General features: G+C 35.2%; 1 protein-coding gene across 3 annotated transcripts in view; it reads left to right on the top strand.

The window, feature by feature from the left end:
* The window catches only part of SLF1 (SMC5-SMC6 complex localization factor 1), a 42,713-nt gene extending 16,099 nt beyond the window's left edge, over positions 1-26,614 (top strand). Inside the window, exons 7-18 of one of the 3 annotated variants that reach the window (XM_042866280.1) lie at positions 2,172-2,330; positions 3,386-3,552; positions 4,806-4,943; positions 5,648-5,813; positions 12,753-12,900; positions 15,233-15,378; positions 17,307-17,470; positions 17,951-18,066; positions 20,096-20,188; positions 20,552-20,734; positions 23,200-23,368; positions 25,606-26,614. In XM_042866280.1, the coding sequence (XP_042722214.1) occupies positions 2,172-2,330; positions 3,386-3,552; positions 4,806-4,943; positions 5,648-5,813; positions 12,753-12,900; positions 15,233-15,378; positions 17,307-17,470; positions 17,951-18,066; positions 20,096-20,188; positions 20,552-20,734; positions 23,200-23,368; positions 25,606-25,657 (1,701 nt within the window). In that variant the 3' untranslated portion in view covers positions 25,658-26,614. Of the gene's footprint in view, positions 1-2,171; positions 2,331-3,385; positions 3,553-4,805; positions 4,944-5,647; positions 5,814-12,752; positions 12,901-15,232; positions 15,379-17,306; positions 17,471-17,950; positions 18,067-20,095; positions 20,189-20,551; positions 20,735-23,199 lie in introns of all 3 variants that reach the window. The other 2 variants (XM_042866278.1, XM_042866279.1) reach the window with 2 other exon arrangements.
* The last annotated feature ends 455 nt before the right edge of the window (positions 26,615-27,069 follow it).

Here is a 27,069-nt window from a genome sequence, read left to right on the forward strand (position 1 = left end):
TCTTCTGTGTTTTGCTTTACAGAGCTTATTTTGATAAGCACCTTGGTTTTCCACTTCTGCTCATAGTATTAGTGCTTGTACTAGTAGTTCTATACAGGAAACTGCTAGTTCCTCATCAGCCACACTGCCAACCAAAGCAGCTTTGTACACAGCTTACAAAATATTGAGGTCCTGCAAAAGGTGTCTCCTATTACTGTAGAAACTCCACCTCCCCAGTTTTCTGTCCTTCCTTACCCCTTAAATAAGATGAAAATTCATTCTGCACTTTCTTCCTGTTTTAAAGGTAGTGCATAACTTTCGTCAAAGTCTCCCAAAAGAGAATTGTTTTTCTTGAGTTTTTTTTTAGTATACTTTACAAATAATGTGTGAATGGCATCTTTATTTCTAGTGTCAGAACTTTCAAGAAATGTAAGTTTCAGGCAGAAGGTCGGAGGACCTGCTGGTACAATCACCAGATTGTCACCTTGGCTTGTACCTGTACAAAATGCTAAGTCATCTTCACACATCTTAAATACTTTCTTTATGATTGTTTTTCAGATGTGCTGTTTGCACATAATTAACATTACAAATGTATGATTGCAACTGTTATTTCCAAAGGAAATAATGAGAAGATTTTTATAGTGCATACACGATTAATAAAATTGAAATAAATGTGAATTGCAAACATCAGATGCACAGTGATTTAATTAAAATAATCTAAGAGTGCATTTTTATTTATCATTAATATAGCAACAACATATGTTAGGCATCTCAGAATTGCAGCATTTGCAGAGAAACTAAATATCTGATGCTAACGTAGAGCTTATTCACTGAGACTTTTGCTGAGATTTAACTATGATTATTGTTTCTTTCAGAAGCTCGTATTCAGGTTTGACCTGAGCTCTTTCTGTTTATTACTAAAACATTTCTAGGAACTCTTGCTAATAGTAGAAAACTCCATGATCTCAAAACCACAGTTGGACTGAAGCCTGTATTAATTTTAAATTGACTTTGAAACAATTGGTAGAATGTCTCAAGTAATTTTGCCTACTGCTCAGTAGAAGCCAAATTTCATGGCAAGTGACAGTGAAGTAAGTTAGATGTTAAGGGACTAAAGCAGTAGCACATCTGCATAACTTTAATTTCCAGCAGGTCAATCACTGTTGTACTGTTTTGACTCTACTGCTCTTGGTTGAGAATCCCTACTCTCGTTTTCCAGTGTACTTGAATTTACCAGAACTTTAGCTCAGGTGGTTGAACAAAGGAGCTGAATTTCAAAGCTGAAGTTTCCATCAGCAATGTATCTTAGCTTTGATTTTGAATACAGGAGGTAAATATCAACATAGTCAAGATCTTCAGTAGCTCCTCTTTCATATCATTTATCAATGGGAAGAAAATTTTTGAAAGTTGAGAATTCAGACATTAACAGGTAAATTACAGGGCAGATACTGCATTTCAGGAAAACCATTACATTCTTCTAGGTCCTCTGAAAGCTTGTGAAATCTATAGTTTCACTGTCCTGAGTGGCACAGAATAGAAGGGAAGTCTTGTGCCATTAAGAAGATCTTCACAGCTCTGAAATACACTGGGATCAATACTTTGCTATCTGAAGCATTAGCTGCTTCTTTGACATGCCCAATGATTACAGGAAAAGTAGGGAGATAAAATAGATATATGGTTTGTAGTTTTATGAAGTTTACTCATAAATGATGTATTTCATGGTTTTATATTTTTGCTCAGTTTTCTTCAACTGTTTGATGACAGTAATTATCATAGTGTTCCAGGCATTCTCTATAGGATGTACTTGTACGTGTTGGAAAAATTAGCAGTTATTCTTAAGCAGAAATTCTCAGAGTAAGTTACACCCAAGCTACAGGGTATGTGAATTGTAGTTTGTGTTTTAAAAGAGTAAATGTATTCAGGTAGTCTCAAGAAGGGAAGCACATTCTGAAAGCATTTTCTTGTCAATGAAAAACCAACTCAGTGGGAAATTAGGTTTCTCTAGATTGCAGACGCTCGTTGGATCAGTCAATAAGTAATATTTATGTTTTATTTTTTAATGTTCTTGTGTATATTGCCATCATTTATTTTCTTAAAAGATTTCATGTTGTGTGTGTTTTTTTTTTTTTAATTGAGTTTGTAAGTATGTTTATTACTCTGTAATTTTACTTACAGATATATTTCTTTCACAGGTTAAAAATACTAACCTGTCCAGAGGCAGATTGTATATATTTGAAGAATTAATAGAAGAGCATTTATTATCTGAAGTGATTATAGAACTCGCTGTTGGTCAGAAGTACTCTTTACCTCCTGTTCAACTTTTTCATTCTCTTCTAAAACATGTCCTGTTGGTGAGAGCATGATGCTTAAGTATTACGAAAGACTAAAATATTATCAATGTTAAAGATGGAAATATTATTATCCTTGCTTCTTACAGTGCTTACAGCTTTATAGTGATTTATATAAGTCGCTTGAAAGTAACTCCTCATTTTTATTTCTGTCGAAACTACAACAAAGTGCACGATAGAACTGTTTGGTTGAGAAAATTCTCAGCTACAAAACACTGTTTCTCAACAGTCACCACCACTAGCCATGCATTTTCACCACTGATGAACAAGAGCTTCATGGTGTACTCAGAATAACCTGCAGCAGTGGAGGTGACCCACTGTTGCCACTGTGAAGCACACCACTGCCTCAGTGAGCTCACATCCACTGTTTGGTCTCCATCGATGTTCATCAAAGATCAGTGAATGTCAGCAAGTGCCATTTTTCCTCATGGCAGTGACACACCTTTGCTTCATCTGCTTTTCCATGTCCAACACCATTTTGTCAGACTGCCCCTCTGCTCCCATCTGTTGTGTGGCAACAAAATGTAATGTGATATTGGAGGGAAGGTTCTGCCTTTACTGCCATACCACTGATATCCACCTTTGATATTGTGGGCCAACATAATAAAACAGGAGGCATTAGTTTCGGAGCAATCCTCACATTAACCCTTCAGGTTCATCAATGTCTTAGCATTAATGCAATCTAGAAGGGGGAGCATTTGAAGCATAATGGCTTTTATTATTAATTTGCAAATAGTATGAATGAAGACTCTAAATATTGTGAAAGCATCAGCCCATAGTTTTTTTTCATTGCTTTTAGAAATAGCACTTTTACAACATATTTTCTTAGCTAGTAGGCTACAGACAGAATACTTAATAGAAAAGAACCTTTGTTCTAAGCTGAATATGTTCAGCTGAAATAACATACTAGTGTTACTAGGTTTTTCTGTTTTACTTACTTGTTGTAAACTCAATTTTGCCGCTTCTGATTATGCATTATCTGTAACTTCACTGATTTAAATTGGTCACATGAAATTGGATCCTTTTGTAGCCAATATTATTTCCTTATTTTATTACAGGAAAATACTGATGCAGTATTTTGTGCTAAACTTCGTCATGTTTTGTATCTTGTTCTCCAACATGATCCTCCTTGGAAATCTATGTCTATGTTAGGATATTATTTAGATCTTCTTCAGTGTCCTATCTGTAAGAAAGGCACATGGAACTGGATAGAGATGCTTGTAAGGTAAAAAAAAGTTTAGTGAGGTATTAGAAGCAATAGTTATGTTTTTCCGAACATGATTTATGTTAGCTCACAGATATACTTGTTTTAAACTTTTCAAAATTATAATAATCTCTGTATTATTTCTGTTTCTTGTGTGTATCTATAATGTGTATATGTAATATATCTGTAGTTACATAGGAAAATTCAGCCTTTATCATATTTATTATATTAAGCTTCATGATCTATTTTGATTTTAATTATAATTTTTACAGTGTTCAACAAGACTGATTAAATCCTGTACATGAATGAATTTAGGGAGCTTGTCTATACTTCAGCTAAGGAACTCATTTTTTGTAACTTATATCGAAAGAAAATATTTTGTTCATTTAGTTGAGTGAGGAAATGTACTTCTTACTACTGTCATACAGTCTTAGCATTTAAATAATTTGATACAACCATGATTAGAGCGGTATTAATGTATGCCATTGTAATCATACTATGTCTTTGAGGGCATTCTGTGCTAGAATCACTGTAATTGGACATCTGATGATTTTGCTTAGGAATATGTCGCATGCCACTGGAACAGAAGAGAATTAATCTGTTAGATAAAGGATTTTATATTTTATCTTTAAGAACTTTCTGGCAGAATGTGAACACCCAGGAGTTATATACCTGTTCTCTCTCTTTTTTTTTTTTTTTTTCTTTTGTATATGTTTCACAGAATCATGGAAATCATGGAAGAAAACTTTGAAGGTCATCTAGTCCAATTCCCTTCCAATATTCAAAATTCTAGCCAGAAAAATTTTGAACACTTTACTTCAGAATTGCCTTTATCATGTCAAACAAACATTAGATTTCATCAAAACCTGTATTCCTTTCAAAACTTAGTGAATTGCTTATAGGATATCAGTGTCAGTGATCAGTGAAATACTGCAAGATTACCATGTGGTTAAAGGATTTGGAAGTTCTGTTACATCTAGTAATTGCAGAATAACTCAAATAAGGGACATAAAAATACAGATACATAGAAAACAATCTAATTTACACTATAATACAGAATCTTCATCTGTATAATACAAGGCCCCAGTAACAAGCACATTAAGTTTTTGGAAGAAGTTTAGCTTTAAAAACAAAATGTCTGGCTTTAAATTATGAATGTTGCTAAGGAGCAAGATATTGTCACAATTGTCAAAAGTCAAGTCTGCTTTCTTTCCCAATAGATCAGACTATCATTTCTGTCATACAAATGTATTTTGTTGGTGTTTGTTCTGCAGGTCTTGTCTACATTGCAAAAACATTTGTCATGCAGTCCCAGTTTTAGGGAAAGCAGATGAACAGAGGACAGTTCACAAAACATTATTGAAGTTTTTCTTTGATTTAGTAAAAGCTGAAGTAGAATTTCTGACAAAAAGGTAGGTTTTATAGGATAATATTATTTTTCCACAATTTTACATGCATTTCCATATCTACAGCAGGTTGTTTCCTGATTTTTGTATGTTTGTAATAATATTCTCTTCCACCGAAGTGCTGTCACTTAAGATTTCTTTTTATATTTCTCATTTCTGTTTGTTTATTGTAACTGGTATTGGTTTTTTTCCTAACTGCGCTTTAAGACCTCTAGCTTTTCACAGTGTTATTATTTCACTGTATTGCAAGTTTCAATAAGCATTTAATGTTGCTCATAAAGCTACATTTTTAGCTTTGCATTGCTTTTATATCCATTCTTAAAGTTAGGCAAGCAATATTTTGAACATACTGATATTAAAAAAAAATCAATTAAATGTTATCTTTCACTAGGGAGATAATTATCTTTCCTTAGTTTATGAAATATGAAGAAATCTTGATTTTGCTCTGCCTTTAAGTAATAAAGGCAGCCTTTATATATTAGCACAGTATTACAATTCCTTCAGTTTGACTTTAATAGTCATCATTATTTTACTTACTATTCATCAGAAATTGTCTGATCTTTCCATACTTAAAAATTACCAAATCTTTATGTGTTTTGACAGAAGATAAAGTTTCTGTCTAGTAGCTACAGTAATCAAGATGGCATAAAGATTTCGGTTTTTCCACATGCTTCTTTTTTTCTTTTTCTTTTTTTTTTTTTTTTTTACAGTTTGGTTGAAGGGACCAATTCACTGCACCAGCAAGTAATGCCACAGACTGTTCTTCTGAAGACCTTTTGGTTGGGAAGTGAAACCTCTGTGCTTTTTACCAAACACATAAATATTCTAGTGGATTGGGTCATACTCTCCTATAGAGAATTGCAAAGGAAAAATGATGTGAGTATGAATTTTATGCTTTAAAATAATGAAGACTGACGTTTTTTTAAAAGACATTTCTTTGTTCATTCCTTTGTGAGGAATTATATATAAGTATCACAGCTGCTTGTTATATCTACCTTTTGTTGTGAAGCATGCTGGTTTTTGCTCCACTAAAGGAAATGAATTGATCCATAAGATTCTCATATTGATCTGCAGAGAAGAAACGAATCATGAGTAGCTTATTGGCTACATTCAGATCTTCACATGCCCTTACCAGCAGGTATTACTGTAGTCATTAGGGACACAAGCTTAAAACATTCTGCCAAACAGTAAAGTGTAACAAAAGAGATGATTATCTTATTTTACAGTGATTGTATTCAGGAAATGTTGAAAGGTGAAAGCTAAGAAAACAAATAGTTTTTTACTATTTTCTATATATACACATTTTATTATTTTATTAAATGCCCCAATTACTTCCCAAGTTCTTTAGTTTCATTTGGTATCTTACCTAGATCTTTTCATAAAAATGCAATTGAAGGCAACTTAATTGCTGTTCTGTGACCTGCTGACCAGCAGGACATTGACCTGAAAGATACCGAGTGTCCTCTATACCACCTCTTTCTTTTCAGAAGCTATAGGCCTTGTAAAACATCTTTGACTTCTAGATTCTCACATAAAATACAAACTTACTGCTCTCTCTACGTTCTCTTTTAAATTATTGTGGAAGCACAGAATAAATAGATACTTCATTCACTTTTTCATTACAATAACAGAACAACAATAGAAAATCAAGTGTCATGGAGAAAAAAGCACTTCAATGTAATAGCTACTAGTTCTTCATTATGTTAAGATAGCAGAAAGATAATGAGTGTTTCACTCATTTTACCTAGCCAGACCTCCTACCTTTTTTTGAGTGCTATCAAAGCCAGATATCCTGAAACAGTGCTGCCTTTTATCCTTGGTCAAGATATTAAAAAGCACCTAAAATTAGGCTTCTATACCCATATTTATATTAAAACAACCTACTTTTTGAAAGGTCCTGAGCACCAGGCAGGAATGTATTCTGTTGATTTTAGTGACCATTCTGTTTCTTTGGAAAATGAGACTGCTTTTATATGTTTCCTGGTGTTGAGTGTGCCAACTCAAAGTGTGGACTCCATTTTCTTTTTTCTACCATGCCTTTTTTTCACTAGTTCCAGTACTATAAGCCATACCTTTGTTATAAACTGTTCAGTGCATAAGCTGAATAATTGCTTGTGGCAGGCTGGGAGTAGTATTTACATGAAAAAACAGGAATACTAAAATACAACATAAAAGATAGCACTTCCTCATTTAGATTTTGGGTTGATTTTTGTTTTGTTTTGTTTTGTTGAGCATTTCCAACTATATTACATGTAAATATATATGTAAGAATTGTACTTTTGTCACAAAGCCAAAATGCCTATTGCTTTGTTATGTGCTATAATGTACAATATCCCCGCAGATGCAAATTCTACTCCTAAAAAGCAGCATTTCTATACTACAGTATTATCCTTTAGTCTTGTATGTTGACAACACATTCTCTTTTCCTTTGCATTCTTTGACAAAAATAAATTCTAAACCAATATGCTGTGTTTTTACATACAGAACTCATTGCTTTCAGCACTTTCAATTTTGTTATACTAAAACTTGAACTACTGATGTTTTTGTATGTTCAAAGACTTAAATAACATTATTGGAAAGATCAAAGGAGCCAAATGACCAGTTTCTCCGCAGTTATGCAATCAGAAGAAAAATGTGTTTTATTCATCTTTTAATTTTTTAAACCATTCTAGAAAGACACATATATATAATAACATGTGCCAGTAATAGAGCATATTGCATGCAAAACTTTTCACTCGTACATATTAAGGATATGATTCACTGTTACTACTTTCTTTTTAATAAGCTATTTACTTAAAAGGCAGCACATTGGCACCATATACTTAGAAATCAAAATCAAAGGAGTGGCTTAGGCAGTCTTCTGTCTGTGTATCAGATAAATTGTTTGATAGTACAGTACTACTGGGGTGACCATATCTTCCTACTTACACAAGGTTGTTAGCTAATGGAAAGAAACAAACAGCTTGCAGTTTGTTGAAATTCTGTGCAATTGTCCAGTGAAAATACCTATGAATGAAAACAGAGAAATAATTCCATAAAATTTTCGAGGACCAAATCTAACAAATTCATTTCTAAGCAGTAAAAGTGAGGGGTTTATTTTGTTTGTTTTTCTGTTTTTGTTTTTTTTTTTTTTAGATATTTAGATCAGAGTCATCTATTTTTATATGATTCAAAGAGATTGTAGCAAGTCAGCACTATAGGGGAAGAAGTATATATTTCTTCACCTCCAGATTTGTTGCAAAAAATCTGTAACATATTTATGTAATCATATATAGATATATATGTGTAAAAAGAACAATCCAGAAACAGTTATAGTAAGTAAGAAATTTCATGCTGAAATTCTGAATGAGAGCTGCTGTTTTTCTTGGAATAAGTACTCTGTAGTTGTTTCGTTTTCCAGGTCTCTTATAGCCTGTATCAGAAACAAAGAAAAAGAAAGGAAAAGGGGCTATAAAGACTATGGTTACACAGATTAGAGACTATAGGTATACAGATAGGTTAGAAGCGGCTGTGTAAATGAGGGGAGAGCAGTGGACAGCGCACCTTGAATTCAGCAAGGCTTTTCACCCAGTCTCCCATAATAACCTCATAGATCAGCTTAGGAAATGTGGGATATGCAAGAGGACAGTGAGGTGGATTGAGAACAGACTGAGTGGCAGAGCTCAGAATGTTGTGATACGCAACGCAGAGTATTGCTGGAGAATTGTAGCTAGTGGTATTTCTCAGAGGTTGGTACTGGTCCAGTCGTATCCAGCATCTTGAATTACTTGGACTGATAACAAGATTGCTGATAATACAAAACTGGAAGGAGTAGCTAACACACCAGGAGACTCTGATGCCATTTAACAAGACCTGGACAGGCTGGAGAGTTGAGTGGAGAGCAACCTGATGGAGTTCAACATGGGCAAAGGTAAAGTCATACACCTGGAGAGAAATAATCACATGCATCAGTACAGGTCAGGGGAGCTGAAGAGGAGCTCTGTGAAGAAGAGCCTGCGTGTCCTGATGGACAGCGTGTCCTGACTGGCCATGAGCCAGCAGTGGGCCATTGGAGCCAAGAAAGCCAATGGTACCCTGGAGTGCATTAAAAAGAGCATGTCCAGCAGGTGAGGGAAGTGATCCTTCCCCTCTACTTGGTCCTGGTGAGGCCACAACTAGAGTAATGCATCTAGTTCTGGATTCCCCAGTTCAAGAAAGGCAGAGAACTTCTAGAGAGCAGATGCCACAAAGATGATTAGAGGCCTGGAGCATCTCCCTTATGAGGAAAGGCAGAGAGACCTGAATTGTTCAGTCTGGAGAAGACAGAGGGAATCTTACCAATGCTTTAGGCATTGGACTAGATGATCTCCAAAGGTCCTTTGCAATTCTGTGATTTGCTTTTGTGTTAAATAGAATTTTTTTTGTTTTAAATAAAAAATAAAATTAGTGACATGAATTTGAGTATCCTCACTCATTGCTGTGTTAACCTGCTGAGACAACTTGATGGAAAAAAAAAAGGAAATTATCCTTGCCGATAAAAATGCAGAAGCAAAGAATGTAGAATTTCCTACTCTAAAGGTTTTTTAAATCAATACTGAGTATCAGGCTAAAATAATAGAATCATAGAAATAATTCTATACATAACACAGTTCAAAAGCAAGTAGGATTGGTGGAGAAACATGGTTTCTTGAAACATAGCTTTTAACTTAGTTTTGGAACTTAGAAACATGTTATTATTCTTAACACCCAGTAGCCATTCAGTTATTGCATCTTTTCACAGTGATACTGTATCTGTAATGGTATCCAAAATGCCTTTCCTCCCACAGCTGCAGGTTTTTTTCTTCCTTTCAGAAGTTGGTCTTACATAATCTGACAAAGGAGTGTAAAAGAGATACACTCAGTTTTTTATTTGCATCATATCGCATATTTCTGATGTCCTTTCTAACACTTGGAAGTATGTTTTAGGCACTTTCAGAGTTCTGCATTACCCTAAAAACATTGCACCTCATAAAAAAAACCTCTAAAAAGCATCTCTAAAATTCCTGTAATTCAAAGTGAAAAAGTTAAGACGAATTTTCTTACGACTTAAAAGCTTTCCAATGAGAACTTTTATGTGTACTAAAACCTCTCTCGCTGGAGCACTGTAGTTGACTGAAGAAAGTATTAAATGTAACAGCAGTACAGGAATTGCCTTTGCCAAATAGCAGTCGTCAGTTGTACTGATACAACTAACACAGTCAACAGTCTCTTGCCACTTCAGTGCTTTTTCTTGATGAGATAGTATTGATTCTCAACACTAACAACAGAGAAGAGGGCTTTGATAAAAAAAAATTGTTTAACTGAATGTTATTCAGCTAGCTAAGTATGGTGCAAAAGGTTGACCTCAGCTGGCAGGCAAGCTCCTGCACAGCCACTCTCCCCACAGCCGGATGAGGGGGGAGAAATGGAAGGGCAAAAGCAATAAAACTCATGAGAAGTTACAGAGATGGTTAAGTAAGTAAAGCAAAGGTGTGCATATGACCACAGAAGAATAAGGAGTTAATTCATTACTTCCCATTGGCAGACGTGCACCCAGCAGCTTCCTGGAAAGCAGGGCTTCCGCACGCATAGCAGTTACATGGGAAGACAAATGCTGTAACTCCAGATGTCCCCATTTCTTCTTCCCCACAAGATTTTCATGTTGAGTATGATGTCATAAGCTATGGACCATACCTTTTGTTAGATGAGGTCATCTCCTGTGGCTGTGTCCTCTCCCAGTCCTTTGTGTGTCCCCAGGAAGTAGGCATCAAGGCTTTCTTTCCCAGTTAGCTTCCCTAGCCTTGCAAGCAGGTATTACAAAAATATGAAAGCCTTGATGCTGTGCATGCATTGCTTGGAAATTGGAAAAACACTGTGTGTTATCAATGCTGTTTTGGGAACAAATTCAAAGCAAAGCACCACAGAGGCTGCTGTGAAGAAAATGAAGTTAGTACCAATCCGATCCACTTGGGTATTGTAAGTAAAAATAAAACTGCAGTTCTTTTAAGAATGTTTTCGGAATAATTTGAACTACTGTTTGTAATAGTTCATTATTCTTAGGAATTTTAGAAAAGTATTTTTTTATAAGGAAAAGAGAGACAATCAAGTAGTTTTGAAAACAATTTCATTGATGATATATAAAGGAACAAAGCATTAAAAATTAACTGGGTTCATGTTTGTTTAAAAGACAAATAATAAATGGTAGAGCCAAAGTCGGTGGTTTGCAAATATTCTCGACTTTGGCTGATTGGAGTCTTGTGTTCCAGTGAACAATAATCACATGATTTAACTAAATCGTGGATTAAACAAAGACTTCTCACGTAAAAGTATTTTTACTTTATCCAAAATTGCCTTTGGCAATAGCAAAGAAACTTATGTTATTTATATGAGTGACTTGTTTTTTCTGCTCAGAATAAGAGTTTTGATACAATGTTCTAAATATCTTTTGTATGTGTACAAATAACTAAGTGGCTCTTTTGAACTTACTTTGTTACTGATCTGCATACAGGGATCACTCAGCTTTCTATGAATTTATTCGTAGATTCGAATAATATTGTTGCTGAAAGTTTTTGTTTTATGTATTTTTTTCTTTATTTCAATTTGATCATTACAATATCAACTAAATTTAAGGAAAACTGCAAGTTTAAAACAACTACAGAGTTGTAAAGCTATAGAAGTGACTTGACTTTTTAAGATTTGGCCTCTTGAGTTTGAAAGCAGAAGCTATTTATTTGCATGATGAAGCTTTGTTGCACATGGTAGCAATTCCCATGTCAACTGGGATTTTGTAATCCTTTTATGATAAATCTCATCTGTATCTCTTTTGGCTTTGTCTGTGTTCTTGATGAAGCTAAAACTTCTTCAGTCATTGTCGGTTTCCAGCTGCTGAGGAAATACTTTCAAAGTTTTAGGCCAACCCTGAACATGTTTTGTTCTCAAAAGAGTATAAGAACAGTTGATTGTGGTGTGAGAGCACAACAAAAGACAGAAAAGTTCTGTTTCTTATTCCTTAGTCAAAAACTGACCAATAAACATGTATTTGGCTTGATTTCCCTCTTATCCAAAATTGTGTTCACTGTTGTGAAGTATGCATTCTCTTTTTCCAGAATGCAGTGGATCAGCAGGTGCTGAAGTGTAGCCATAGTGATTCTGTGGTACTTAGGTAGTTCTGCTAATTTTGTGATGTTAATTTCATGTGTTCCCTCTACAATGGATACATTTTTCCTTGCTTTCTTTATCTGCGCATGGCCTTTCTTGCATGTTCAGGAGAGAATATGGTAAGGTTAGTGTCCTTTCTTCTGTTGCTTCTATAAATGCTGCTGCTCTTTTAATTGGTTTTGTGTGTTGTTTTTTTGTTTTGTTTTTTAATCATAATACAGTATCCTAATCTCCCATACTTTTTCTGTGCAGGAGAGTAATACTTTCAACTTTCCAACCAGGCTCCTTTTTGATACAGGTATATGTGATTGATCACAACAGGGCCTTTGATTTTGTGATGGTAACTTTAGGAAAAGAGAATTCTGATAGAACAAGGAGGATAAGATCCCTGTAATTTGCATGGTGTTTTAGAAATTGTGTTTCAAAATAATTTGTATTTCTCCAAATCTTAATTGATGTGGCCTCAGTGACATAATTAGTTTTGTTGACCCGGTTTCAGCAGTTGGCTTTTGAGCAGAAAAAAGAAATGTCAGTGAAGAAGATATGGCAACACAGTGGGCTTTTATCTGAAGATGTTTTCCAGTGTTATTACTGTTACATTATCAGCATGAATTTACTGTACAGTACAGGTCCTTAGATACTCTTTTCTTTTCCTTTTAGGCTTTCAGACATGAAATAGCTTGTCTATTAAATGCAATCCTTGGAACTGTAGTGGATTATTGGATCGTCTCAGCTTTGCTTATGGACAGAAATGTATTTCATCAAATAGCTGATGATTTAGCACACTACATTGCCATTGCCTGTGATGGTGAGTGTTTGAAATGCATCTGAGAATCTTAATCAGATATACTAAGGAGCCCTCAATTAAAATTCCCAGTTTGCATTCAAGTTATATTTTACTTTCTTTTGCAGCCATGCAGTTGTACAATGTGATGCATATGTATGCAGGAAACAGCTTAGATCTGTGTATATCCGTGTGTATGTGGCAGGCTTTGTGTCTCTTCCAAGCAAAGACTAAACAGAACTGCTTTCTGATTAAAGTCCTTTTAAATAAATCTCTATAGGTATTGATGTAAAATAGAAGACAGGGTTAAACATTATGCTAGATAAATATAAATGTCATGACTAAAACTAAATGGGATATCCTCTGCAGTAGCTATTGTTTCAGCACGTAGGGAAGACGAACTCAACTGGAACAAGAAATAATCTTAGAAAAACTTCTCAATGTTTCTCTATTACATATTCAAAATATATTTCCATGTTTTGTTTTGTTTTTAATTTGAAAATGTTTTGAAAACTGTAACTCAGCTTTTCTACCTCTTTATCCTGATTTCAGGATATGATCAGTCATCGTTTTCTCTAGAGACAGGTGTGGATAGGCTTCATGTAAAGTGCTGGTGCTTCTATCTGGACACTTGAGAAGATTTGTACTGAAAAAAATTAAACTAAAATCTTACTCTCTAGCCAAATAGTTCCACTCTGGTCTTTCTTAGGGAACATTATAACATTTCTTAGACACATTATAAAGTGTCTTAGATTAAAAACAATAACAACAAAAAAAACCAGATCAGTTGGACTTTACAGTGTTTATATCAATGGTACTTTTAGTTCTATAGCTTTTGCAGTTTCTCTAGAACTTTATAGCTCTAGAAATATATTAGAAAATATATTAGGAAAAATCTAGTAAATAAATTTCAGTATTACTTTCTCACTTTCTTGCTTACAAATAGAAAACAGTGTTTTTATGTGCTTCTTCATCCATTCAGAGTATGCATGGAAACAATCTTCATAGGATATAAAGAATAAAATTACTAAATGGTGATCCCTACAGATTGGACAATGGCTCTTATGAAAAATTATAGCAGAATTCTTGTAAGATTCTGTCAGTTTGGAGTAGAAGATATCTGTACCCTTAAAACTTGTTCTTCTGTTTCATTGTGTTAGTTGATAACCTTCTGTGTGAGCAATTCTCAGAAGAACACTACGGCAATACAGTGTGCTTCAGTATCCACCATTCCTGTTCTAAAAAACAAAACAAAGCAAAAGAAAAAAAATTGAGATAGGCCAAAGATAAGCCTGATGATAGGTTCATCTGAAAAATGTTGGAATTTGCATAACATCACTTCTAATATAGAATTCCTGTCCATAACTTAGACAGATTTTTTTTCTTCATGTTACTTTTTTTTTTACCTGAATTGTGTTTGTATTATGTCTTGCGAAATTTTAAATTAAATCACTTGCACAATTTCACTGAATGAATAATTTTATCTCAAAATCAAGCTATAAGTTTTAAAATACTGTATTTTGAGTGTTTTTTTTTTTTTTTTTTTTGAATGTTTGGCATAGTAAGAAGTGTTTCTTTGCATTTTAAATGCAAATATAAGTTGACTTTTCTATATAGCTGGTCTTCGTGTCAGGTGATGGGTAAACCTGTACTCAGCACTAGTGAAGCCGCACCTCGAGTGCTGTGTCCAGTTTTGGGCCCCTCACTGCAAGAAAGACATTGAGGCCCTGCAGCGGGCTCGAAGAAGGGCAGCAAAGCTGGTGAGGGGTCTGGAGCACAGGGCTTATGAGGAGCAGCTGAAGGAGCTGGGAATGTTCAGCCTGGAGAAGAGGAGGCTCAGGGGAGACCTTATTGCTCTCTATAACTTCCTGAAGGGAGTTGTAGTGAGCTGGGGGTCGGCCTCTTCTCTCGTGTCATTAGTGATAGGACCAGAGGGAATGGCTTCAAGTTACGGCAGGGGAGATTCAGGCTGGATATGAGGAAGTATTACTTTTCAGAAAGGGTGGTCAGGCACTGGAATGGACTGCCCAGGGAGGTGGTGGAGTCACCGAGCCTGGGGGTGTTCAAGGAAAGGCTGGATGTTGTGTTGAGGGACATGGTTTAGTGGGAGCTATTGGGAATAGGTGAACGGTTGGACTGGATGATCTTTTAGGTCTTTTCCAACCTTGGTGGTTCTATGATTCTATGATTCTAAATCTGTTTTAATAAGACTATTGTAAATTTCATGGAGAATAACTTACAAATCTGTAATTGAAGAATTAAAAATCAGTAAGATATATATTCTAGACGACTATACATGTATAGGTTTGTATATACTGATTTTAAGGCTCTTTCTCTTCTCTTTGCCTTCATCCAGATTTTTCAGTATGTGATATTAAAATGTTCATTTGTTCCATACCATCCCTCTGGCTTCAAATGTTTGTTGCTGAAGCAGTTTTTAAAAAAATGTGTTTACAGAGAAATGTAACTATTTCTACAGAACCTCTTTCTCTTCAAAAAATAGTAAGTAATTCTTACACTCCTTAATACCTAGCACACTTAAGCGCTTCAAAAATAATTAGATTAATTAAAGTATTGGAAAACATCTTTCTTTTGTGGTATGAAATCATGTTCACTGCATGTATACACTTCTACCTGTGGAAACTGCTGCATTTGTGTTTCTTTTTGCTTGAGGGCAGGGTTCAAAACAGTGGTGAAATTTTCTTGCTAAAGAATTGGTAACATATTGTAAAATTAATCTGTTGCAACTATCATGAGAAGTCAAAATCAGCGATTTTTAAAGTAATCTTTGATGTGAATCATTTATTGCAATATTATATTTGTAATTAAGGAAAATGCAAAATATTGCATAGTTTTTCAGGGATCTTTTTTCTTTCAGATTTTTGAAGAAGTGACAGTCTATTATTTTGCTGCTAGATACAGAATTTTGTGATTCTGAACCAGAGTATATTTCTATGAATCTGTCCTCTTAAAAACTTTCTTCTACTTGTAGACTTTATCTTGCCTTCAAAGTCACAAACTGTGATCGCTTATTAGGAAATACAAATTGAATTTTCAGACCCACAGTTACTGTCAGGAAGACCATAGTCACAAGTCAGGGAGACCACACAGGATTGACATGACCTAATTTGGAGCCACTTTGCAGTAACCTTAATGGTAAAGACTAATGAGAATAAGAAATTCATAACTTGCTATATGACCTAAAATTGTATAGATAAAGTCAAAGAAAGACAAAGTTATACTGTTATAAATTACTGCATACCTAAGTTTTCTCAAACTACAGGAATTTACTCCGAACAGAGATTATTTTTTATTAATAGAAACAGAACATGAACAGAAGACTGTCAAAATTTTAAAAATAACCAACAAGATCTAGTATTTAACAAATGTTGTCAACATATACACAGCAACAATTACTGTTTTTAGTATTACTATGACTATTGATCAATCTCTGCTTCTCAATGAAAAAAAATTTTGAAGAGATTGAAAATATTTCATGTGATCTTTGTGGCTTTCCTTACCACGACTATTCTTTCATTCCTGTTCCATACAACAGGTATCAACTTGGTCCAATTTTGCACCTTCCTTTCACACAGCATCTTATCAACTGTATTTTTCAGTATATCCAGAGAGTGCTTTCCTACTTGCTGTTGATAATCGTACAGTGCCTGTAAAAAGTCCCTCTACAGCAAGTGACTTGCAGAATTGTAGTGATCTCTTACGTACTCAAAGCCTTCTTTAATGAAAGCTAATGATTGTGTAGTTATTGAATGATTTCCCTCACAGGACTATGCAAAAAACTTGCATGACTTTTTAAAAAGAGGTGTAAGGTTGGATTGGAAGCTCTGTATTGCTAGAAAAAAGCCAAAACTTCTACAAAGAGCACCATAAAGCTAACTAACTAGCTTATTCCCTTCATAGTGTCAAGAAGCTTATTCCAGCTTCCAGCTTAGAAGGGTTGAAAGAGGGGAGTGATTCTTTGCCATATTGCTCCCTGGGTTTTTCTTCGTGGACTGGGAGAAGAAAGCTTGTACGCGCTTCCATTAAGTAGCTTAGAATCAGTTAGCTTTGTTTCAGTCTTACGTCCAGCTAAAGAGATGAAAATCTTACCTGTGGAAAAAAAAGTAATCTAAAATCTTCCATTTTCCAGACACTTTACTCACCACTGAGGCCAGCTTACAGGAGTGAATTACAACAATAGTTAAGAAAATAAATAAATTACAGAGATGACATTAAGCAATCTATAAAGATTACAGTAGACTATACAATTCAAGATCCTTACAAGTCATGGAAGGATCATGTTTATAAAAAATAAGGTGCAAAATAGGGTGTGGGTGGTAGGTGGCAGTTTTACAAGAAATACAGCAAAAAAGACTACATCAAAAAGTTAATTACTTTTTAATTACATTAAAATATTACTTTTGCAACAGGTCGGTCCCTATTTTCTTGCTTTGCGGGAGGCAGGGATGTGTGAGACAAGAAAAGTACATAAAAAAAGGAAAATAGGGCATTGGCCATGCCCTGCACCTCAGAGGGCATTACAGATGCTAAATGGTGATGAGCAGAACCAAGTCAAAGTGCTGCCTGATCTACCGTAAGTAATGCCTGTAACATCACCAATTTTATTCTGCTCTGGGGGACAGCTTCTGACCTGACACATTTCTTGAACTTTATATGACCTGTTTTGTTGTTTACAAATTACTACAGCTGACAGAAAGCTCAGATTTAAACCTGTAGTCCAACCTCTGGGCTGGAATCCCCCCTTCCTTCCATTCCTCCTTCTCAACTTACACAAACGAAAGTAGTCATATTTTCCCAATATTTGATGTAAAGGATACACAGATAAGTTGAACAATCCACAAAATTGCCTTTTAAAAAAGTTTAATTATAGATAATTTAATTTTATTGCTGTATTAAATACAGTTATAATTAAATGATGTGAAAATTACGTCATTAGGACATTCTAGAAATAACTCTGAAATGCGTAAGTCTAAGTTTGATGTTTATATACTTTAAAGGCACTAAGTACATACATAAAAGATATGAAGTGGAGATTTTAGATGTGTCCCCTTAGCTCTTTTTTCAGAGACAGTAAGTGCTGTACAAGGAAGAGAGCCAAGGCTTCAGACACCAAAGAGAATTGTTCCCCTTGGGCTGAAGAGGGGCATTTTTACAAGAGAAATGCTAAAGGTATTCCATGTATCTAATCTGTGTTGGAGACTTTATATGGTTAGAACTGATGGTTTCAGATTAAAAAATCTTGACCTAATGAATGCTTACATCCAAAAATTATTTTCATATGGTTCTTGTTCCCTTTTTTTCAATGTCTGTTTGAAAGGAAGAATTGTATATATGGTGGAATAAAGCTGCCTTCTTCATTCCCCTCCCCCCCTAGATATTAAATACGGTGTACAGCTTGTGTGAGCTCATTCCAGTCTTGCCCGTCTTACTTTGCTAATCCACCTCAACCTGTGCTTGGTAGGATCAACGTCTTCTGATTTGAAAGTATAATTCGGTCTTCACCGCTTTCAGTCCTAGACATTTTGTGAACAAAGACTGAGGAGTATGCTACGTTACATAGCTGTGTTAAGCATATGGACTGTTTTCTTCTAGGCATTCAGCCCAGACTATGAAAGGCATTTGGCTTTTGTCTTAGCTATACTGGAACCCAAGTACCTAAGGAATAAAACAGCACTGCAGTAATTCATTCAGTTCCTACTTATTACACAGATCTAATAAATTGTGCTTTACATGAGGCTTTACCTCAACAGAATGAGGTACTTGTTAGAACTCTCATCTTTATCATCAGAAATTTAGCTGTATCACTCAAAACACAGCTATATGAATCATGACACCTAGGCTTAGCAAAATCTGGTGAAAGCAACCCGGGATTGTTCAAAAAATTATAATCAGAATTGTATAACAAACACTGAAGGAGAAAAAAAACCTCACTCTCTTTTGGGATTTAAGAGCGCTTCAGTAACAGAGCCAGACCATGCATTTTTAAAATTGGTTCGCTTTCTCTTTATTGCTTTTGCAAGTAAAATTGATGTGAATTATTACAGGCTGTCTTCTAGAAAGAAAAGTGAGCTGAAGGACTAGGGTGTTAAAAAAAAAAAAAAGAAAGAAAGCAAGCAAAAAAAAAGCTTTTTTTTTTTCATTCTTTCCCTGCCAAAATTTAAGTAGTATCTACTGTTGAAAGAATGAGTATGAAGCTGACAGATTTATATAATGAAGGTATTGACATAACAAAATACACTATGTTAATCTCATTGCAAATGCCGAGGGATTTACCCTGAGATATTTTTCATTTCTAAGATGTTTGTTGCATCATCTTTCACCTGGCATCAAGATTCTTCTCTGGCTCTTGTTCAAACCTAATCATGTAGTGAAAGCAAAACAGTGTTCAGAATGGGTCTGAACTTTTTATCATGCGGAGACTAATTGTGTTTTTACATACAACCAGCAGTTCTCAGTTTCTTGATGTTCAGTTTTTCACACTTCTGCATTATGCGATGCTAAGGCTAGGAATTTTTTTTCAGAGGACTTTCTTTTTATTATTATTATTATTATTATTATTATTATTATTATTATTATTATTAGGACCCCTTCATTTGTTTCTCCCTCTTTCCCCCCTCCCTTGCTACTGTAGCCAAGTCAGACAGCCTATTGAGAAACAGCAAACCATCTGTTAACGGATTTGAAGTTCTGAATTATATTTGAGTGTGTAGAGGCACTCGTGCTTAGCCAGAAACATTCATTTGAATTAAGCTATAAATGCTGTGTAAAAAGAACCATACATTTTAACGTAGGTTCATGAATAAATTGAAGGGAGGGCAACTGCACTCTAAAGTTTTATTGCTTTAAAACCCAGTGTTTTTGGTGTTCTGTGATCACTTGGTGCTTTTATAGTGTGATTGAAGCTTTAAACCTTGAACTGGGGGGATATAATTCCTGTGTTAAACCATTTGCAATACAATTTCATTGCTGGATCTGTGGTGGAACAGAAGCTCTGTGGGTTGTTTTTTGTTTGGTTTTGTTTTTTGTTCTTTTGTTTTTGGGATTTTCTTAAAAGATGGTTAAACAGGATAAAGGAAAATCTTACTCATTATTGAATTTTCTGGCATATAGCCAGGTCTCCTACTTCCAGGCACTTTGATTATTTTCTGTAGTTGCTATCTTGCCTAGTCTAGTGTAATCTATTAATTTTTTATGGTAGGACAGACAGCCCTGCATGGAGCTTGCATAAGAAACAAAGTGGAGAGATTGATTCAGCTTCTCTCTTTCCCTGGAATAGACATTAATTCTAAAGGTAAGTTATTCATTTTCTCTACAGAACTAAGAAATTAATCCAGATAAGGAAGTGTATTAATATACTTCTGTGAATAAAGTTTGCATTTATACTGCAAACATTGCATTATTCTAAATAACACAAAATAAGGACTTCATACCAGAAATGGCTGGAAGATTAATTTATAGCTGAAATGTGTTTTAACATCACATTTCCTACCAATTTTTTAAAATACCATTTAATTTTTATCAGATGCTTTTCAGTTTACCACTTTGACCTTAATGAATACTAAAAAGTAAAATGTTTTGCTGTCTAATGAACTACATTATTAACATTTTAATACTACTTCTGCTGTTTTAAAACTTCCCTTGATTTATAATTCAGACTATGCTGGCTGGACGCCTTTGCATGAAGCCTGTAACCATGGCAGCACAGTGTGTGTCAGTGAAATTTTGCAGCGTTGTCCAGAGGTAGACCTGCTCAGTCAAGTGGACGGGGTGACTCCTTTGCATGATGCACTGTCAAATGGACATGTGGAAATTGGCAAGCTGCTGCTTCGGCATGGGGGTGAGTGCATTTATGCTAACCTGGGTTAGGGAAATAACCCTGTTCTAAGGGCTTATGAAGTTTGTGGTGCTTTGATTAATAGTTATGTAAAACAAAGTGTTAGTATGAAACATTTATTTTAAAATATTTTCAAGCCAAGGTACCTTGGTACTGTTCTCACATTTATCTTGATCAGCCAAATATGAAATTAATGAGAGATTTCACTTTTTTTTCCAAGACGATAATGTTTCTATTCTGCATTTTATTCCATTTGCATTGTAACTATATCCTCTTAAGTAACTAATGAAGATAAAAATTACCTCGTAACCAAGCAAAGCTAAGGATTTTCTTTTATTTTGACCTATTTTTACCATAATGCAAAAATAGATCACTAAATCTCTTTATAATCACATATTTCAATATAAAGTTATTTAGCATTTATGAAAATTAATGAGATGGTCTTTGAAGAACACAATTAGCTTGGTAATTAGTTTAAGAAAGGGATCTATATTGTAATTGTGGTAACTGCTGTTTAGGGATAATAGTGGGAGGGATGTCTTAGTTTCTAAGAAAAACACATTGTCCCTTAGGTGGACCCATGGTAAATATTTTAAACAGTATTTTTTCTTCAGTGACAGGAAACTGGTTGTATCTCATTTCAAAATATCTTGTATCAAGATAATTAACACATTTTGTTTTTAAAAAACAGAAGATTGATCTTCAATATGAAATTCTTTAATTAGTTTACTAAAATGACAATTTGCACTATCTTTACTGTTGACCTACTGTGTCAATTTAATCTCTTTGCATGATATGATGAGTCTAAACTTTTTCAATAAAGATGATTCTGTTTCTAGCCTTAAGGTAAAGTAATACACTGTATTTAGATGGCCTATTACTTAATTAAGCTGCAGAAACAAAATTTTATTTCGTTGTTGGCATATGACCCTCTGTATTTACAGTCTTCTCCTGCCCCCTAAAGGCTATTTCTGTCTGTTTGCAAGCACTGGCTCATGATCGATACATTCCTCAGCAGGTCTACCTCTCTGTGTTTGCTGAGCTTGAGTTCTGGAGCTCCCAGGTGTTTTGTGTATCTACTGAGCCACGCATCTGACATGCCAAGCCAATACCGGGCTCAGTTCCATCGGTCTAAGTGATGCAATAGCCAATACCGCCCTAAGCCCAGCTCCTCAATTGGAAGTGGCACTGCACTGACAGATGTGCATTTTTCCTAGGCTATTGTGAGGAATAGGATCCTGTTGTCCTAGGGGAAGAGCTCTACTTGCACTTGCATTCATCAAAGTTTTCTGGCAACTATAAGGCTGCATTCACCCTTATCTTTGCCTTTGTCATACTCAGGGTTTTGGCCTGTCAAGTAGCTGACAAGACTATGGGTAGAAAGCATGTTACCCTTTCAGTCTGTGTTTAGTCAGCTCAGTAACTTAGAATATATCTAAGCAATAGCTTCTTCCATTTCTTTCCCTTAAGAAGTCCTTAACTTGCAGAAGTTATGTTTTATATCTGCGACTTCAATCGTAGCAAAGCTAAGACCTGTAATGGAGATATGTCATGTGTTGTAATTAATTAGTAATTTTTAAAACTTGTAATTAATTAGTAATTAAAATACATTTCTGAAAGCATAAAGTTATAAAATTGCATCATTGCTTTAGCATAGTAACCCAGATTTACATAAGCAGATTTATGTTGTTTTCACCTTTGAAAAGTATCACCTAAAGCTGCTTCATCCCACTTCATTTTTTTATATGGCTTTTCTTAAACTTATAAGACATACTGTAATCTGTTTAATAGCTTCATTGTACTAATAAACAGGAAGTGCTGAAAGAATTTACTATAATCCGAACAAGTAAGACATGTCTCATTCCCTTTCTTTAAATCTACTTATTATGGTAATAATTAATTTTTGCAGAAACCTACTCAGAATGAATTTGTACCTTAGTTAAGAAAAACTAGGCTTCCTATCTCAATGGTTTACCTTTCTGCATAGCCTAATACCAGGTTGGCCACACCACCCAGGAAGGTAAAGACCATCATAGTAAATTGCCATTAATTTTCAGACAGTGTCAGCAATTAACCTACCTTGTAAAATCCTTGATGATCATGTGCATCAGTAATAACATTAGCTAACTTTTTACATATGCTGTGTGTTGCAACTTGAAATTTTAGGATAAGATAGATTTTAACTTCTTTTACAGTTCTATATAATAATTCTTCATTTTTTCACTATAGGAAAGCCAGGGAGAAAATCATAAAAATATCATAACGAAACTGTTATAATGTTTTTCTCTGCATCTAAATTGTGTTGCTAATTCTACCTCATCAGTTGTGTGAAGATAACTTAGTGCAAAAAGGAATTTAAAGAGACTCCTAGTTTCTGGCAAAAAAAACCTCACCAACCCAAAACATTAACATCTTGCTCAGCTGCCAAACATAACATGTTATTATTAATATTTGTATTTTTCCTTCAGGACCAGTCCTTCTACAGCACAGGGACTCCAATGGAAAATTGCCACTGGATTATGTTCAGTCCCTGCCAGTAAAACAAGAACTTCTGAACATTGTTCTTCCAGAAGAGAAAATTGAAAGTTTCAACAAACATATACAACAAGATGTCAGCAGTCAGCAAAAAGAGTTGTGGTTGGTTTTATTTAACAAGATGCTGCTCAATTTTTGTTCTGTTTATAATCTGTTTTCACCTTTTACTTTAACTCTCAGAGAGGTAGCTCATTCAAGTATGCTTCTAGTAATGACTGCTGATAGCCATAAGATGGAAGATACATTTCCTGCACATTGGTTAGTAGATACATTCTTTAAGGAGCTAGAAACTTTCCAAAAGCTACCACAGTTTATTGAAGAGGTATCTGCATACATGTGTGGTTTTCCTGGAGAACAGATGAAGGCTTTATTAGCAACTCTGGAAACTGTGGTAAAGGCAAATTAGCTCTTTGCTTAAATCCTTTCCATAGGTAGCTTCCATAACCAGGTTAAATCATGACTGCTAACCTACGATATTTGGCTGATACTTTTTCTGGTCACTGAAGTAGAGATGTCACAGCCGCACATGTTATTATCATCCATTACATCAATACTTTCTTCTAGTGGGACTTGAAAGTCAGATGCATTGATTCAATGCAATTTTTAGGCAAAATCTGTCCACTCACAATACCTTCTCACTGTCAGACATCTCTGGATGCATGACAGCACTTCAGGAGGTGCTGTGTTGTTTTAATCTTTACTTTTTCTGTCTTGCAAATATTTGTCGCCAGTCTGGTGCCATAGTTGAGTTTGGTTTCTAAAGGTAGAACACCTTGAACTGAGTTACACACTATCTAACAAGCAGCTTTTCCCTTAGAAAAGTGCATACCTACATAATTTACTGCATTTTAACAAAACCAATATTCTAACTGTCTTTCAGTAAACAAAAATGCAGGGAAAACAAATGTCTTCTCTGCATCTTACCTAACCACGTCTTGTAAAATTAAAAACAGAAGATAATAAAACTTCAATTATAGAATCAGTGTGGTAGCACTTCCCTTGTCTTTGTTAGTTTGGTAGTACACTATGATGCTACAGGGCGCTAATGGCCACATTTGTTTATGCAGACCAACCTGAGGAGTCTGGCCTGTGCACTTGGGTTTTATTCGGCATCTTAGTGGGTGTCACTGACTGGAGCTTTACAATTCCTGCCCCGCAGGCCAGTGATGCTGTAAAGGACCAAATGCACCTTCAGCATGAGTGATGATGTCACCAGCTCTCCTCTGCCTCATGCTGGCTTGCCGTGATTTGATAAATCCTATATGTTGGCAGTGCATAAAGTCATCTTGGTAACACCCCTGGGATTTCTCCAATCCAGATGCTGGTAGTAGTAGTGATATAAATCTAGCTGTGTTGGCGGAGGAATTTGCTAAGGATTAGACAAGACAGTTTAAGTATGTACTGGGCATCAGATTCTGACACTAAGTATGAATCTCCTTAAAAATTACAGCCCATTTAATGTTAGAATTTTGTTCTCTGTTTTGTGAATACATGCAAACTACACATGATAAATCCTCCAAACTAATCCTCTAACCTAATTTAGTATTGTATGCTACATATTCTATCAGATGGTCCTTTTAATTAATTAAGAAATAGAGAAAATCCTGTGCTGTTCTTTAAAGGTACTGAGGCTCATGCAGCAGCTGAGCTGTATAATTGTGCTGCGAGAGGTTGGGTGTGTGGAAGAGTTGCGTATTTTAGAGAACTCTTGTCACAGATTTATACAGCAATGACTATCCTTCTGCCAAGCATCTTTGTAGAGATCTGGTACAAATTTAGATCAGACTAAAATCTGAGAATATACACTTCTAGTGGAAGATTAACTTTTCCCTTCCTAAGGAAGAGAAGGAAATGCTGCTTTAGAATAAGGACAACTGATTTTATTTTTTCTAATGGATTCAGTACAAGATCAGGAATAATTCAGAATCTTAGCCTTCAGAGGAAAGGTACTAATTAGCAACATTTCCAGTTCTCTTATAGTAGCGATTTATATTATTTAAAAAAAAAGAACATTAAAAGAAAGGGTGTGGATAATAACTGCTTCTGAAATTGATGTTGCTTGACTAGGAGGAATAAGTTACATTGATGCAGCTGGCTTGCAGCACACTAAAACTTCCATTTAGTCTTTGCAGCAGACATATGATCTCATAGCAATTAATCTACTGAAGATGCTCAGACTGGGTTGGTCTTCAAACCAGACCTTTTTTACAAATGTTTAGTCTTTATTAATGACCGATTATTATTTTTATGTGTGCATGCAGAACAGCCTGCTCTGGTAGAATAGAGGGCCAGTTCTTATTGAATTTGTTTCTGTTTGTGCCTTTTTGCGTTTCCTACAGTGAAAGAGTTGGAGTGAAAAAGCAACACTCAGAAAGCTTTTGTTGTGTGTGAAGTTAACGATCAACAAACTTCAGTATTCCCTGTTGAAGGATGTGATGAAAGAAATACTGTGCACATACTTTGTAAGGAATGAAAAGTATGTCAGCTGTATAAAAATTTTCCTTAATTATATCATAATATTCCACATCTAACTCTAGCTTAGAGATTATTGATGTACAGTATCAGTCTTCAATTATACGATGGCATATTTTTCCCTTATGTTCTCTCAGTTTGAGTAAGGATCACCTATTACGCTCTTAACGTCGGTCAGTTTTATACATATTCAATTTTAGATATAATCGTGTTTGCAGACTACATATCCTTGAAAAATCTTAAATATATTTCCATCATATTTGACATAAGATTATGTGCTTCATCTCATTTATTAGAGAGCACCTATTCTCTTCCAGAATAGCAATTTTTTAAGTCATGATCACAATGAAGTGAGCTCTATTAAGTGATTAAACTGTCTCCTTTTAAAATCCCTCCATGTTTTGCAAGCCAGCGTGCTTCACAGAAGTTTGTCCTCAGCCAACCTCAGTTTCTTAGGCCTTTAGTAAGTTTCTCTACATTCTCCACCTACAACATGCAGCTGCAGAACAGCGCTGTTACACATACAGACACCAAGTACTGCCCAGAGCAGCTGTTGGCTTGTTGATAGCATAATGTTTGGTAAAAACAAAATAGGCACAGCATGCTGTGATATGTAGTTGGAATTATAGTAGCATGCAGAGTTGTTGCTAAAGCATCAAAAGTAGCTAAAAAGGAGTAGAATTACACCAAATTTCACTATTATAGCTTCTCCAACACATACCTGTTGTTTGACAGCAGTGATACTACTGAACACAAGTGTATTAACGATGAACTTTGTGTACAAAGAGATTGGTGATATCTGTAAAGACTTTCTCCTGAGTGTTTCTTATATTTCAGAATGTGACTCATAGCAAATAAATGACCAAAGATGACATACAACAGTTGCCTTGGGTGTTTTGCTGCTGTTTAATTCTTTTTTAGGAAAAAAGCTTAGTTCTTACGTGGCTTATTACTGTGGTTTTGATGCCTACTGAAAGTTTCTGATTGAAAAGTGTCTCAGAGTTCAGTGCCAGTGCTTCCTTCCTTCAGGTTTGATATTAGGAAGAATTTCTTCTCCAAAAGAGTGATGTTGCATTGGCGCAAGCTGCTAAGGGGAGAGGAGGAGTCACTGTCTCTGGTGCTGTTCAAGAACAATGTGAATGTGGCACTGAGGAACTGGTCAGTGGTTGTGGTGGGGATGGATGGACCATTGGATTAAATGATCTTACTGGTCTTTTTCAACCTTAATGATTCTATGATTCTTTAAAATACATAACTTCAAACAGTGCTGAAGCTCTTTCCTACATCGTGTTGCTAAATATCTGCATTGACAAAGGTCAGTTCCTGAAAGC

The sequence above is a fragment of the Lagopus leucura genome, unplaced genomic scaffold (genome assembly GCF_019238085.1).
Source record: "Lagopus leucura isolate 7727_CA_CO unplaced genomic scaffold, USGS_WTPT01 Super-Scaffold_810, whole genome shotgun sequence".
NCBI lineage: Eukaryota > Metazoa > Chordata > Aves > Galliformes > Phasianidae > Lagopus > Lagopus leucura.